Here is a 16,295-nt window from a genome sequence, read left to right as displayed (position 1 = left end):
ATGCGGAATCCGTAATTCCTATCCAGTCATGTGAGACCGGACAAAGGTAGATCGCTTCTTTTTTATTACGTGACCGGCGACCACTCAACAAGGCCACCTGTCACTGCTCCAGGCTCTCGGCGACCGTTGGTCGCTGAGAGCAAGGAGATTTTTAATTTCCTGGGCTCCCTGACGCCTGCGCATGTGTCTGGCTTTTTGCCGGCGGTCGCATGTGCAGAATTCGGGAAGGTTCACGAAGGAGGATTGCGTCGGGGTTCAAATACGCAGGCCTCTGGAAAAAAGTTTCATCTCCTCTCACCGATCGCATTTACTTTTACGTGATCGCCATTATTGGATAACGGCGAACACGTGACCAGGAACCGCTCACCGCTGCCCTCCGTTAAATCTCCAGGCTCTTGGCTACGTTTTGTAGCCAGGAACAGGGAGAATTTAAATTATCCTGGCAATCCACAGCTTTTGCGCATGCGTCCGCCATTTTGGCGACAGGCGCGTGCGCAGAAGCTGGGGTAAGGTCCTTGGATAAATCTGGGGGCCTTATGTACGTACTTTCATCCTCCCTCACGGATATGATCCATGAGGAAAGATGAAACGTACGCTTTTTAAAACTTTTTTTTAAAAACTTTTTTACATTTTTTTTTTTACTTTATATGATCACTGCTATCCATTGGATAACAGTGATCATGTCCCCAGTGACATCCCTTTGCTCCTGGCTACACATGGCAGCCAGGAGCAGAGGGATTTTGAATTTCCCGGGGCTCGAGCCCCTCTGTGCAGGCGCCCGATGATTGACATGCTCAGAGGGGGACTTCGGGTCCCGGAACACCGGTGACATCGGCGGACCTGAGGCGAGTATTTTCACCTCCGATCCATGAGGGGAGGGAAAAATTTACTTTTTAAAAACTGTTTTGCACTTTTCTGCGATCGCCGTTATCCATTGAATAACGGCGATTGCGGTATCGGGGACCGCTCACCGCGGTCCCCGCTGACATCTCCTGCCTCCCGGCTACCTACAGATTTTAAATCTCCCTCGCCGCCGGGCCTTCTGCACATGCGGCTGACGTAATGCCGCCTGGTGCGGATGCACAGAAGACCGGCTTCGGGGCCCGGAGCAGCGGGAAAGCGGGGAGCAGCGTGCCGGACCCCGGTGAGTAATTTCAGCTGAATCGTTAACTTTATGGGCACTTTTGTTTGCTTTTTTGCGATCGGCGCTATCCATTGGATATTCGATCGCAATGCCGGGGGGGGGGGGGTCACAGCAGCCTAGAATGACAGCTCCATGCTGTCGGCTACCTGCGGGCACCGACAGCATGGAGCTGTCACGTCCACAGCCCGAGGGGCTATATTCTCTGCAGGAAGCATATTTTTACGTCCTGAGAGAATAAAGCCCACTTCGGGAGAACGTAAAAAGACTATGGCCCAGTCGTTAAGGGGTTAAACATGTTCATGCATGCTTTGCATTTTTTTTCTAACTCTTATTAAGCAAGTTTGTCATTGAGCTGCTTTATAGAGATGTGCTGCATAATGGGATACGGTTTTCAAACATTTCATCCAGAAGATAAAGGCCCTTTTACATAGAACGATTATTGTGCAAAAAATTGTTTAATAGAGTGGAAATGATTAGCCCCTTAAAGCTACAGGGTGTACAATTATATCCTGCAGCTTCGGGGTCTGTATGAAAGGGGACCGCGGATCGATCTTGCTCCATAAAACGCGGTGCTGGCTGGTTCTTACAGCCGCCACACGACCGCCACAGCTCCGATAAGATATACGCTGCTCATCGGAGCTGTTAACCCCTTAAATGCCCCGACCGCTGTTTAGGGGTCCTGTAGGCCCCCCCATGATGAGATTTTGGGTTGCCATATGGTTGTCGTGGCAGCCAGGGGGCTTCTGAAAGGCCCCAGTGCTGCCGTTGCAGAGTGCCTATCGAGCCTTGATACTGGCGTGACTTGATAAAATGCCTGTCAGATCGCAGTATGATGTAATGTTATGGCATTACATGACACTGCAGGAGCATTCAAAGCATCGTAAGGGACTAAAAGTTTTACTAACTATGAAAACAAAATCCTTTTGCCATATTTATAATAAAAAATTATAAAATAAAACAAAAACACATTTGCTATCGCTGTGTCCATAAAATTCCGATATAGCAATGTAATGCATTGTTTATTCCCCACTGAACGTGGTCAGAAAAAAATTTCCAGAATCAGTCGTATGTTCTCAAATGGTACTAATAGAAACTTCAGGATTTCCTGCAAAAAAAATAAGCCCTCCAAAAATAAAGTTATGGTGGTCAGAATATGGCGACAAAAAATATTAAATTTAAATCTTTGAAAAAAAAAAATAGTATTACTGCAAAAAATATATATATTTGGTATCTTAGTAATCACACATTTTTGTTCTGTACGCCATAGAAACAATAAATAAATAGAACCATAGGGGAAAAAAAACTACTCTGCCTGCAAACAAGCCCACAGACAGCTACATCGAAGGATAAATAAGTCTTATGATTTCTAAAAGGAAAGGGGGACCGTGTCCTTAAGGGGTTCACCATTCAGTATCATTAATGGCTGGCCGTGTTTACAAACTGTTTGCTAATCATTCTGTTTAAATACAGATTATTTTCAGTCCTGCATAAAGTGAATGAAAAGCAAACTAGCGAACAGTCATTCAGTTCCCATTCAGTTGTGCAGCAAATGTAAATGACTGAACGGTTTCCAGTTTATACTGGCACATACATAGTTGGCTCATTCAAATCAATCGTTTGGTGTAAACGGCTCCTTAAGGCCCATTTAGACAGGATTGTTACTCAAGATGTCTTTTCAGCAACTTTTGAGCGATAATCGTGTGCAATAGACTGCTTAAACGTTGAGCGGACACCTTGGGCTCCGAGCAGGGGGGTGCAAAAGACAAGCCGGGCAGCTTGTCTTCTGTGCCCGTCTGTTATACAGGTGAGCGCTCCGGGCAGCTGGACTGCTGTGTTCTTCATACCCCGGCTGTGTCCAGGGAGCAGGATACAGCTGAAACAATAGTATCGGCTGTGTCCTGCTGTGAATTCCTAATAAGGCTGATTGTTTCAGCATGCTGCTTATGTGACTGCTTAACGAAAACTGCACTATGTCGCTGCAGTTACACACAACGATTATCGCTCAAAAGACTGCTTTTGAGCGAATTTTGAGCGATAATCGTTGTCTAAGCCTTTACTCTGGGTTTTTTTTTTATCTTGAGAATTGTACTAAATTGATGCTTTCCAAATCTGATTATATTAAAGTTGTAATTATTTCTGTTTATCCTCCAGAAGGCAAAAGCCTTAGTGGCAAACACAACGTCTGCACGTTTTATTACACGCACTCCTCAATCTATTTTGAGGTCCAGTGCACGCACAACTCCTTTGGCCTCTCCTTCAGTGTCCCCTGGAAGATCAATTACACCTCCTTTACGAACCAGAGAAGCAAAAATTTCTTTTATGGAGCAGATTAGTAAGAAATATACCAAAGGGGTAAGTCTGCCAGCATGCATTGCATTTGGATGGAGGTTGCCTGAGACCTAAAGAACTTTGCAGTATGTTTTGCATCGGGTTTATGGTTGCTGGTCTGATTTTATTATTTTTTTTTTTTCGGTCCTTTTTCCTGACATGGGAAAGGTTGAGTTAAACATTATGGTTTATTGTGCAGTGGGGACTTTTTTGGGTATGTTTTAATAAAGAAAATATATTCTTGGGGCTCTTTCATGCGAACATGTTTGAATTGCGTATAATATGAAGTGCATTGCAACAATTCAAATGTATTCATGTTTGTATGTCCCACTCAAAATTGCTGCGTTTTTTTATGCACGTATTATATGCAATGAAACAATGCATGTTCTAATTTACAGCATGTTACGAGTGTAAAGCCCTATTCCCTATGGGTATGTATAAAATGCTTATATGTCATGTTTAATGCGCAATGCCACTAAGACAGAAAGGGGATTGTAATTAAAAAAAAAAAGGTAGTCGCACAACACATGGCTGTGCATGAGATACGCTGTCATGAACAGTGCACTACGCAAAGATTGCCATTACAGTTCTTCACCAGGCTTTTTATTTCTCAGACCTCTTTTCTAATTCTTTGTACTATTTTCCTAACAGATTTTAGCAACTGAGGAAGAGCCGACAGTCTCCTCTGTTCTGAAATCTGGCCAAGGAGCTATGTGGGCAGAGAGAGTAGCGCTTCTGACACAAAATGATGCTGCTACAAACAATGAAGAAATGGATGAATCCTCATCTGGAATTCAAGATGAAAGCCCAAGCAAGATGGAAGTTAGCAAAGACATGAGCAATGTGTCTGCAAAATCTGACCAAACACTAGAGTATCATGATGCACCAACACCTGAAGACTTGGAGGATGAAGTTCTTTTCATTACTAAAATTCATTCTTCAGTTAGTGAGCAGCAGGTACTGACTAATGTAGACAGTGTGGTAGCTGAAGACGTACCGCCATCTGCAGAAACTCCAGAGACCAACAAGAGTGGTAGGTCACATCTTCACTCTCCTTTTTTTATGTTAAGATTTGATTAAAGGGGTTGTCTCACGACAGCAAGTGGGGTTATACACTTCTGTATGGCCATATTAATGCACTTTGTAATGTACATCGGGCATTAATTATGAGCCATACAGAAGTTATTCACTTATCCACTCCGTTGCTGGCGTCCTCGTCTCCATGGCTCCGTCTAATTTCAGCGTCTAATCGCCCGATTAGACGCGCTTGCGCATAAGGGTCTTCTTCCTTCTGCTCGGTCCGGGCACGAGCGGCGCTCTAGCTCCGCCCCCTTCTACGCGTCATCGCGTAGCTCTGCCCTGTCACGTGTGCCGATTCCAGCCAATCAGGAGGCTGGAATCAACAATGGAACGCACAGAGCCCATGGTGCACCATGGGAGAAGACCCGCGGTGCACCATGGGAGAAAACCGCAGTGCATCCCTGGGAAAGGACTGGCGGCCATCTTGGGAGAAGACTTTTATAAGTTCATCTTTCATCACATCGGTGAGTAGCAAGCGGTTTAAAAACCGCTTTAAAATGCTATTTTATGCCAGGGGTTGACAGGGGGAATGGGCTAATGTAAAATTTTGATGTTTGCCTCAGGACAACCCCATTAAGGCCTCCTGCACATGGGCGTAATTGCGTTGTGGGCGTCCATTGAAAAATAGTATTCAATGGCAAAACGCCATTTCATTTCCATGAGTGGAAATCAATTGCGATCTTTTTTTTTTTTTTTTTTTCTCCTTCCGCTCACGGAGAAAAAAATCATAGCATGCTGCGATTTAGTGTGGGTTACGCACGGGCAGCTTTCATTGAAGTCAATGGACAGTGAGTACTGCGAGAAGTATTGCGGGATAGGCTTCACCTCCCCAACGCCGGCGGCTACTGTGCATGTGCAACAGAGTGCCGGCCAGCACATCTGCAGCACGTGCAGAAGCCGCTAGACAGGTAAGCTGGGGTCACCGGCTGGGCACCGGGTTGAACTCTACTGCGGGAGGCCTTAAGGGGTATATTTTTTATATGCTGCTTTATCTGCAAGCGGCGTGTAATGGAACAAAAGTAGCTGAGCAGATTGTCATGTCCCGGGGAAAATGTTCAGTTTAACTAGTAATGGATTTGAATTTTTTTTGCGTGTGGGTAGAGTCCAGTGTCAAACAGTAAATTAGACTCTGCCCATACAACAGCATATTGTGTACGCCCTAAAGTAAAGCCCCATTTACATGGAACAGTGTAGAGGCAAACTATGCCCAGCACTCGTCCCAGTGATGCTCCCTGTGCTGTTACGAGTGAGTATCACTGACGGCATGGTGGCCGGGGAGCGCTGTCAGTTGACAGTGGCATTTAACCCCTTTAGTGACTAAGCCTGTTTGCGCTTTAGTGACGCAGCCAAATTTTGGAAATCTGACATGCGTCGTTCAACGTAGCATAACTCCGTAAAGGCTTTACATATCCAAGTGATTCTGACATTGTTTTTTCCCCACATGTACTTCATTTTAGGTGGTAAAAAGAGACCGATATAATTTGTGTATATTTATTAAAAGCGCCAAAATTGGGAAAATTTTGAAAAAATTGTCATTTTTTTCACATTTTCAACTGTAATATGTCCAAACATACTGTACACATTTTTGATAAGATATATATTTCCATCTGTTTACTTTATTCTGAATGCACATTTGAAAAACTTTAGTGTTTTTTTTTTTTTTTTTAACCATTTAGAGGACATACAAATTTAACATTACTTTTCAGCATTTTGAGGAACACTTTGTTTTTCTGCACCAAGCCAAGTTTGCAAAGGCTCATGAGTGTCAGAATAGATACCCCCCCCAAATGACCCCATTTTAAAAACTACACCCCTTAAAGGGGTTGTCCCGCGCCGAAACGTTTTTGTTTTTTTTTCCAATACCCCCCCCCGTTCAGCGCGAGACAAACCCGATGCAGGCATAAAAAAAACAAACCGTCCAGTACTTACCCGAATCCCCGCGCTCCGGCGACTTCTGACTTACCTTGTGAAGATGGCCGCCGGGATCTTCACCCTCGGTGGACCGCAGGTCTTCTGTGCGGTCCATTGCTGATTCCAGCCTCCTGATTGGCTGGAATCGACACACGTGACGGGGCGGAGCTACGAAGAGCCGCTCTCCGGCACGAGCGGCCCCATTCAGAAGGGAGAAGACCGGACTGCGCAAGCGCGTCTAATCGGACGATTAGACGCGCAAGATTAGACGGCACCATGGAGACGGGGACGCTAGCAACGGAACAGGTAAGTGAATAACTTCTGTATGGCTCATAATTAATGCACAATGTACATTACAAAGTGCATTAATATGGCCATACAGAAGTGTATACCCCCACTTTGTTTCGCGGGACAACCCCTTTAATGTATCCACTGAGGGGTGTCATGAGTATTTTGACCCCACAGTTTTTTTTCAGGAGTTGATTAAATTTAGAGGAGAAAAAATATTTCATATTTTTGCAAATATGTCATTTTAAAGACATATTTTTTTCCTATAGTTTACATGAAAATGAGGATTTACACCCCAAAATGGATACCCCCGTTTCTCCCATGTTCAGAAATATACCCATTGTGGCCCTAATCTTATGTCTGGATGCACAACAGGACCCAAAATGAAAGGAGTAGTCGGTGTCTTTCAGAACATAAATTTTGCTTGAAGGCGTTTTAGGCCCCATAGCACCTTTGTAGAGCTCTTGAGCGGCGAAAACCAAAGAGAACCCCCACAAATGACCCCATTTTGAAAACTAGACCCCTTAATGAATTTATCTAGGGGTGTACTGCCCATTTTGACCCCACAGTTTTTGAATGAATTCAAGCAAAGCAAAAGGAAAAAATTGTGATTTTCGTTTTTTTTGGCAATTGTCATTTTAAAAACTGCTTTTATTGTACAGCACACACATGAATGAAGACTTGCACCCCAAAATAGATACCCCTGTTGGTCCCGTGTTCAGAGACATACCCATTGTGGCCCTAATCTTTTGTCTGGATGCACAACGGGGCCCAAAGTGAAAGGAGTAGTCGGTGGCTTTCAGAACAGAAATTTAGCATGAAGGTGATTTAGGCCCCATTGCACACTTGTAGAGCCCTTGAGCGGCCAAAACGACAGAAAACCCCAACAAATGACCCCATTTTGAAAACTAGACCCCTTAACGAATTTATCTAGGGGTGTACTGTGTATTTTTACACTACAATTTTCGAATAAATCTAAGCAAAGCAGTAGGAAAAAAATGACAATTTTCATTTTTTTGGCAGTTGTATCAATTTAAAAACAGTTTTTTTTTTGTACAGCACATATAGGGATGAAGACTTTCACTCCAAAATAGATACCCCTGTTTGTCCCGAACCATAACCCTTGTGGCCCTAATCTACTTAAAGGACACATGGCTAGGCCTATAATAGAAGAAGCACCCGTTGGATTTCAGGGTACAACGGAATAAATTCCTGGCCCCATCGCCCACTTATACAGCCATTGAGCGTCAAACGATAAGGAACCCCCTCAAATGACCCCATTTTAAAAACTAGACCCCTTAACGAATTCATCTAGGGGTGTACTGCGTATTTTGACCCCACAGTATTTGAATACATTTAAGCAAAGCAGAAGGAAAAAGTTACGATTTTCATTTTTTTGGCAATTTTGTCAATTTAAAAACTGTTTTTTTGTACAGTGTACATAGGAATGAAGACATTCAACCCAAAATGGATACCCCTGTTTGTCCAGTGTTCAAAAACATACCCATTGTGGCCCTAATCTACTTACAGGACACATGGCTAGGCCTATAATGGAGGGAACACCCGTTGGATTGCAGGGCACAACCGAATAAATTACAGGCCCCATTGCCCACTTGTACGAAGTAAAAATTGACACCTTAAAAAAAATCCCCTCCCCCGCACACTCCGCACCCTTTTCGGCATACCCTAAATCTTAGATAAAAGTAATAATGTGAACTGTGTAGTATTTCCAAAGACGAGGGTAATTACGGAGGCTGGTTGGGATGGGTACATGGGGCAATAAAACTGTATCCCCCCTCCTCTCATGCTTTCTGGGGGGTATTTCTTGACCTCAGTGGCGGGTATGGGGTGTAAAAAGTGGCGCTCCGTGAGTCTCCGTAAGCTTGCGGCAGACTCACACAGAAGACGCTCAACAAGCTGCTCCTGGAACTGCATGAAGGCGAGCGTTCCCGGGGCTTCTTGTAAATTGCGTATTACAGGTAGCGGTCTGAATAACGCCGGGCTCTCGCAGCCGTAGGTGGAATCTGCTTGCGGAGGCCCGCAGCGGATCCCCGCAGCGGATCCCAGCTGTGAGCCCGGCTGTGACCCTGCGTACGGCCGCGTAATGTACTGCGCATAACTGCCTACTCTCACAGGCGGTCATGCGCAGTATATTTTTTTGTTTGTATTTCCCGCGCCGTCGCTTAGCGATGACGCGGATACCCGCAGCCCGTATACAACGTAGTTGCGTATGGGCAGCGGGTATATTCGCGACCATGGAGCACAATGGGCTCTATGTTGCGGATATCCGTGGTAAAATAGCACCTGCTGCGCTCTCTTTTCTGCGAGTGAATTACACAATTCCAACCCACTAATGTGAGCGGAATTGTGTAATCCAATGTGATTGATCTGCGTAATACCGCGGATCAGACGCATGCGGAATCCGTAATTCCTATCCGGTCATGTGAGACCGGCCTAAGGTAGATCACTACCTTTTTATTACGTGACTGGGGACCGCTCAACGAGTCACTGCTCCAGGCTCTCGGCGACCATTGGTCGCCTGGGAGCAAGGAGATTTTACGTTTCCTGGGCTCCCCGACTTCTGCGCATGTGTCCGGTGTTTTGCCGGCGGTCGCATGTGCAGAATCCGGGAAAGTTCACGGAGGAAGATCGCGTCGGGGTGCAAATACGGAGGCCTCCGGTAAAAAGTTCCATCTCCTCTCACCGATCGCATCGGTGAGGGGAGATGAACCTTCACCTCTTTTAACTTTTACGTGATCGCCATTATCCATTTGGATAACGGCGAACACGTGATCAGGAACCGCTCACCGCGGCCCCCCGTGAAATCTCCAGGCTCTCGGCTAAGTTTTGTAGCCAGGAGCAGGGAGATTTTAAATTATCACAGCTTTTGCGCATGCGCCTGCCATTGTGGCGACGGCGGCGTGCGCAGAAGCTGGGGTAAGGTCCGCGGATAAATCTGCGGGCCTTGGGTACGTCATTTCATCCTCTCTCACAGATATGATCCGTGGGGGGAGATGAAATGCAAGCTTTTAAAAACTTTTTTTTAAACTTTTTTTTGTACTTTTTACTTTTTTTTTTTTTTAACTTTACATGATCACTGTCATCCATTGGATGACAGTGATCATGTCCCTGGTGACATCTCTCTGCTCCTGGCTACACATGGCAGCCTGGAGCAGTGGGATTTTAAATTTCCCGGGGCTTGAGCCCCTCTGTACACGCGCATGCGCAGACGGGCACTTCGTGTCCCGGGACATCACAGAGGACCCGAGGTGAGTATTTTCACCTCCCCTCATGGATCCGATCCATGAGGGGAGGTGAAACTTTACTTTTTTTTAAACTTTTTAAAACTTTTTCGCGATCGCCGCTATCCAGTGGATAGCGGCGATCGCGCATGCGCAGAAGGCCGGCGGCGGGTCCGGGAGGACCAGATCTTAAGCGGGGAGAAGGCGGGGGAGTATTTTCAGCTACCCTGATGGATCCGCTCCATCAAGGCAGCTGAATATCTAACTTTTTTCACTGTTTTTTTTTACTTTTTTGCGATCAGCGCTATCCATTGGATAGCGCGATCGCAATGCCGGGGGGGACTGCCCGCATCCTGGGATGACAGCTCCATGCTGTCGGCTACCTGTGGGCACCGACAGCATGGTGCTGTCACGTCCTCAGGCAAGTGGGCATTAATCCAAAGAGGATGCATAAAACTACGTCCTCCAGGATTAAAGCCCACTTACTGAGGACATAGTTTCCTGATGGGGCAGTCGTTAAGGGGTTAAAGGGTTAATGGCTCAGGTCAGCCGTGAAGCTTAAGAAAGCTGTTGGCACTAGGTGTCGGCTGTTAGAAACGGCTAGCGACCGCATTGTATGGTGGGGAGATCGCCCCATGATCTCCCTTCATACTCCTGATGCTGCTGGATGTAAATGTTTGTCCCATAGCTTTAAGAGCGCTCTCTGTGCCTGCAGCTGCATTGGTTTAAATCGCAGCATTTGCAGAATTTTTCTAGATCTGCTGGCGCTCAATAGGTTCCATTCACAAGGAACGATTCATTAATGCTTTACATTGTCTTGTTTTCTCCATCAGATGAAAACACAGAAGGATGTCTTGTGTATGAAAGTGAAGTTCCACAAAAGTTAACTGTTCAAGAATGTGATCTATTAGTTGACAGGTAACGATACATCATTATAATCTCTTCCATGGCAGCGAATCTCTATTATCAAACCAATGTTATAAACTTACTCGACAGCTCTGATCATTTAGTATCGTCTGTGCTGTCATTTGTAATGGTGACTAAAGTGGCTTGTTAAATTCCAGCAACTGTTTGTGTGCTTTACACAAGACCCTTTCAGAGAGATTCTCCAGGCAAATTTGTTAACAAGTTCATATAAGAGCCATTGTGACTTTATACCACTGTGATTTTTTTTTTTTGATCAGCCGCTGACTGTTTTTTTTTAGGCGAGTTGAACCAACTAGTGACTCTTAAGTGAATTATTGCCTATCCCCCTGTTGGTGCCTGTATTTAGACAGTTTGAATTTGCTCTTTTGAGTGATTACACTGTGTAACAAGATTTTGTGTAGGCCACCTTCACACGGGCGACACGGCATTGCCGCGAAAAAATCGCAGCGATATCGCATTGCTGGTCCGTGCGATATTGCAGCGTGTTCTTGCAGCAATACCACAATTTTGTAGCGCTACAAAGTCGCACGACTTTGTAGCACCACATGCGAGGATTTTCGGAGGAGGCTTGAAATATAAGTCCTTCCCTGAAAATAAGCCGTAGCTGAAGAAAAAAATACATACATCACCTCTCCTGCACTGTCGGCTCGCCGCATCTTCTTCCCAAGTTCCTGGCACTGATGATCATCATCTTCATCTGGCTGGGGATTCAAAAATCCCCGTCTCCTGGAAGTGCTGGCTGTGATTGGCTGACGTTTAGCCAAATCACAGCCAGCGCTCGATGAATGGCTGTGACTAAACCAATCACAGCGATTTATCGAGTACTGGCTGTGATTGACTGATGCTTAGCCAATGTTCAGTCCAAGGTCTCGGATTAAAACATGTAAGTCTTGTTGATTTGGGAAATAAGGTTTGGAATCTGCATCTTCAGAGTATTCCTCATCTTGCACATTTTCACAATCTAAGTCACTATCACGGTCATTCTCTCTTGGAGTAAAAGGAACAGGAATCTCGTCGCTGTGTGCAACAGGCTTTAAGGATAATAGAATATCTAGATAGTCAAACACCTGTTTTTCTTTCCTTTTCGGTGATGAGACGCATCAATGACACAGTAAAAGCAGTTTTTGAGATAAATCTGTTGGTTCATGCCAGATATGAGGCACCCCGAACTTCATCTGTCGACTCTCTCCTCTATACCATGCCTCAAGATTGGACCTGCAACTGCCACAAACTACGTTGGGGAGCCCGTTTCTTGTCTTAATCCCCTACTGGCATGCCAAAATAGGCCTTGTAGGCTGTACAGAAGTTGTTGGCACCTTTAATTCTAAGCTTGACTGCTTAAGCACTCAGAATAACACCACAGACAGAGCAAAAAAAGTCTGGATCATGTTTGCAGGTCCGAAAAGTTGCCATCACTGAATTAACGAACTATTAAATGACTGCTACAAATTTTAACTTGGCAAACGTTCCCTAAATAAGAGAGGGGGAAAAAAAAACACTGCACTGTTTTCATATAACAATAAAATATGTAAATCGAGCCTCGCAGTGGAAAAAGTGTTTTGACACAGGAGTGAATGCTCAATAAATCTTAGTTGAGACCAAATTAACTCGATAAAAACAAGAAATTCACTTAAACAAAAAGTTGTTTTTTGTTGCACAGTGTTATTCGTCGGGCAGTCGTAAAATATAATGTAGGACAGTGATAATGGCTCTTAAAGACATGGTATATAGCCCCCTCCCACAGATACACCTACCTCAGGTAGAGAAAAATGTACACGAAATTTAATGTTGGTGAAACATATTTTAGTGACCATAATTTTACGGTGTCCCTCTTTTTGTCTTTAGCTACAAATTCAGAACACTGACACAGTATAGTCTTGAATTTTTAAATCCGATCTCTAGCAAAAAAATATGCTTTAGTAAATGTCTTCCCTCTGATAACTAAAGCACCTTTTCTTAGAACCTGCTAAATTGTGCTATTCCACTGCATTTCCTTGTGTGAATAAATTGACAAGTAATTGTAAGATTGACACAATGTAGTGTTCTAGGAAAAGATGCTCCAGAATTGTTTAATGGGAAATGCCATAATTTACTTAGTTTTTATGCTGTTGATATGCTGTCAAATTTCAAAATAAGACAAACTAAGGTCTGTGTCTCTCTCTCTCGCTCTCTCTAATATATAGAGAGAGAGAGAGAGATTCATTTATGTGTATATATAACTTTTTCCCTTCTTAATTTAACAGTAGGCATCTTTTATTTTGTGACATAATCTCTCCTACATCATCTCTTATGCAGCGTTTTAGATCCAGAGGAAGACAGCACACAGCCCACTGAAAACTGAGCAGCAATCAGATTCTGGCCCTGTTTGTAAGTTCTGAATGCCCCTGTGCAAAGATGGTATGAGAATTGTGCAATTGTTACGTACATTGTTTTCAAGAACACAGCACTTATAATTTTATATCGTATAGTCTTTGGTCTTCTCTGTGACACATAGTTAATAATAAAAGATATTCTGCCATGGTGACACGCACACTGTATGGGGCTATATATGCACACGCACACTGTATGGGGCTATATATATGCACACGCGCACTGTATGGGGCTATATATATGCACACTCGCGCACTGTATGGGGCTATAGATGCACACGCGCACTGTATGGGGCTATAGATGCACACGCGCACTGTGTGGGGCTATAGATGCACACGCGCACTGTGTGGGGCTATAGATGCACACGCGCACTGTGTGGGGCTATAGATGCACACGCGCACTGTGTGGGGCTATAGATGCACACGCGCACTGTGTGGGGCTATAGATGCACACGCGCACTGTGTGGGCTATAGATGCACACGCGCACTGTGTGGGGCTATAGATGCACACGCGCACTGTGTGGGGCTATAGATGCACACGCGCACTGTGTGGGGCTATAGATGCACACGCGCACTGTGTGGGGCTATAGATGCACGCGCGCACTGTGTGGGGCTATAGATGCACGCGCGCGACTGTGTGGGGCTATAGATGCACGCGCGCGCTGTGTGGGGCTATAGATGCACGGCGCGCGCTGTGTGGGGCTATAGATGCGCGCGCGCGCTGTGTGGGGCTATAGATGCGCTGCGCGCGCTGTGTGGGGCTATAGATGCGCGCGCGCGCGCTGTGTGGGGCTATAGATGCGCGCGCGCGCTGTGTGGGGCTATAGATGCGCGCGCGCGCTGTGTGGGGCTATAGATGCGCGCGCGCGCTGTGTGGGGCTATAGATGCGCGCGCGCGCTGTGTGGGGCTATAGATGCGCGCGCGGCGCTGTGTGGGGCTATAGATGCGCGCGCGCGCTGTGTGGGGCTATAGATGCGCGCGCGCGCTGTGTGGGCTATAGATGCGCGCGCGCGCTGTGTGGGGCTATAGATGCGCTCGCTGCGCGCTGTGTGGGGCTATAGATGCGCGCGCGCGCTGTGTGGGGCTATAGATGCGCGCGCGCGCTGTGTGGGGCTATAGATGCGCTGCGCGCGCGCTGTGTGGGGCTATAGATGCGCTGCGCGCGCGCTGTGTGGGGCTATAGATGCGCGCGGCGCGCGCTGTGTGGGGCTATAGATGCGCTGCTGCGCGCGCTGTGTGGGGCTATAGATGCGCGCGCGCGCTGTGTGGGGCTATAGATGCGGCTGCGCGCGCTGTGTGGGGCTATAGATGCGCGCGCGCGCGCCTGTGTGGGGCTATAGATTGCGCGCGCCGGCTGCGCGCTGTGTGGGGCTATAGATGCGCCGCGCGCGCTCTGTGTGTGGGCTATAGATGCGCGCGCGCGCGCTCTGTGTGTGGGGCTATAGATGCAGCTGCGCGCGCTCTGTGTGTGGGGCTATAGATGCGCGCGCGCGCGCTCTGTGTGTGGGGCTATAGATGCGGCTGCGCGCGCTCTGTGTGTGGGGCTATAGATGCGCGCGCAGCGCTCTGTGTGTGGGGCTATAGATGCGCGCGCGCGCTCTGTGTGTGGGGCTATAGATGCGCGCGCAGCGCTCTGTGTGTGGGGCTATAGATGCGCGCGCGCGCGCTCTGTGTGTGGGGCTATAGATGCGCGCAGCGCGCTCTGTGTGTGGGGCTATAGATGCGCGCTGCGCGCTCTGTGTGTGGGGCTATAGATGCGCTGCTAGCGCGCGCTCTGTGTGTGGGGCTATAGATGCGCTGGCGCGCGGCTCTGTGTGTGGGCTATAGATGCGCGCGCGCGCGCTGTGTGGGGCTATAGATGCGCGCGGCGCGCGCTGTGTGGGGCTATAGATGCGCGCGCGCGCGCTGTGTGGGCTATAGATGCGGGGGGCCTGTGTGGGGCTATAGATGCGCGCGCGCGCTCTGTGTGTGGGGCTTATAGATGCGCGCGCGCGCTCTGTGTGTGGGGCTATAGATGCGCGCAGCGCGCTCTGTGTGTGGGGCTATAGATGCGCGCGCGCGCTCTGTGTGTGGGGCTATAGATGCGCGCGCGCGCTCTGTGTGTGGGGCTATAGATGCGCGCGCGCGCGCTCTGTGTGTGGGCTATAGATGCGCGCGCAGCGCTCTGTGTGTGGGGCTATAGATGCGCGCGCGCGCTCTGTGTGTGGGGCTATAGATGCGCGCGCAGGCAGCGCTCTGTGTGTGGGGCTATAGATGCGCGCGCGCGCGCTCTGTGTGTGGGGCTATAGATGCGCGCGCGCGCTCTGTGTGTGGGGCTATAGATGCGCGCGCTGCTGCGCGCGCTCTGTGTGTGGGGCTATAGATGCGCCGCAGCTGTAGCTGCGCGCGCGCTCTGTGTGTGGGGCTATAGATGTGCGCGCGCGCGCTCTGTGTGGGGCCATATATATATATATATATATATATATATATATATATATATATATATATATATATACCGCGCGCACTGTGTGTGGGGCTATATATATATGCACGCGCGCGGCGCACTGTGTGTGGGGGGGCTATATATATGCGCACGCGCACTGTGTGTGGGGGGGCTATATATATGCGCAGCGCGGGGCTATATATATATATATATGCGCGCGCGCGGGGCTATATATATATATATATATATATATATATATATATATATATATATATATATATATAATATATATATATATATATATATATATATATATATATATATATATATATATATATATATATGCGCTGCGCGGGGGCTATATATATATATATATATGCTGCGCGCGGGGGCTATATATATATATATGCGCGCGCGGGGCTATATATATATATATATATGCGCGCGCGGGGCTATATATATATATATATATATGCGCGCGCGGGGGCTATATATATATATATATATATGCGCGGCGCGGGGGCTATATATATATATATATGCGCGCCGCGCGTGTGGGGCTATATATATATATATATATATA

General features: G+C 47.0%; 1 protein-coding gene across 1 annotated transcript in view; it reads left to right on the top strand.

Annotated features, from left to right (window-relative positions):
- Positions 1-16,295, top strand: part of AHCTF1 (AT-hook containing transcription factor 1) — a 220,573-nt gene that overhangs the window by 142,690 nt on the left and 61,588 nt on the right. The window contains 4 exon segments of the mRNA XM_066596053.1: positions 3,296-3,496; positions 4,124-4,505; positions 10,827-10,911; positions 13,216-13,264. Of these exon segments, the coding sequence (XP_066452150.1) occupies positions 3,296-3,496; positions 4,124-4,505; positions 10,827-10,911; positions 13,216-13,264 (717 nt within the window).

This window comes from Eleutherodactylus coqui, chromosome 3 (assembly GCF_035609145.1).
Source record: "Eleutherodactylus coqui strain aEleCoq1 chromosome 3, aEleCoq1.hap1, whole genome shotgun sequence".
NCBI lineage: Eukaryota > Metazoa > Chordata > Amphibia > Anura > Eleutherodactylidae > Eleutherodactylus > Eleutherodactylus coqui.
Note: the sequence above shows the minus strand (reverse complement) of the source record. Positions and strands in the feature narration are given on the sequence as shown.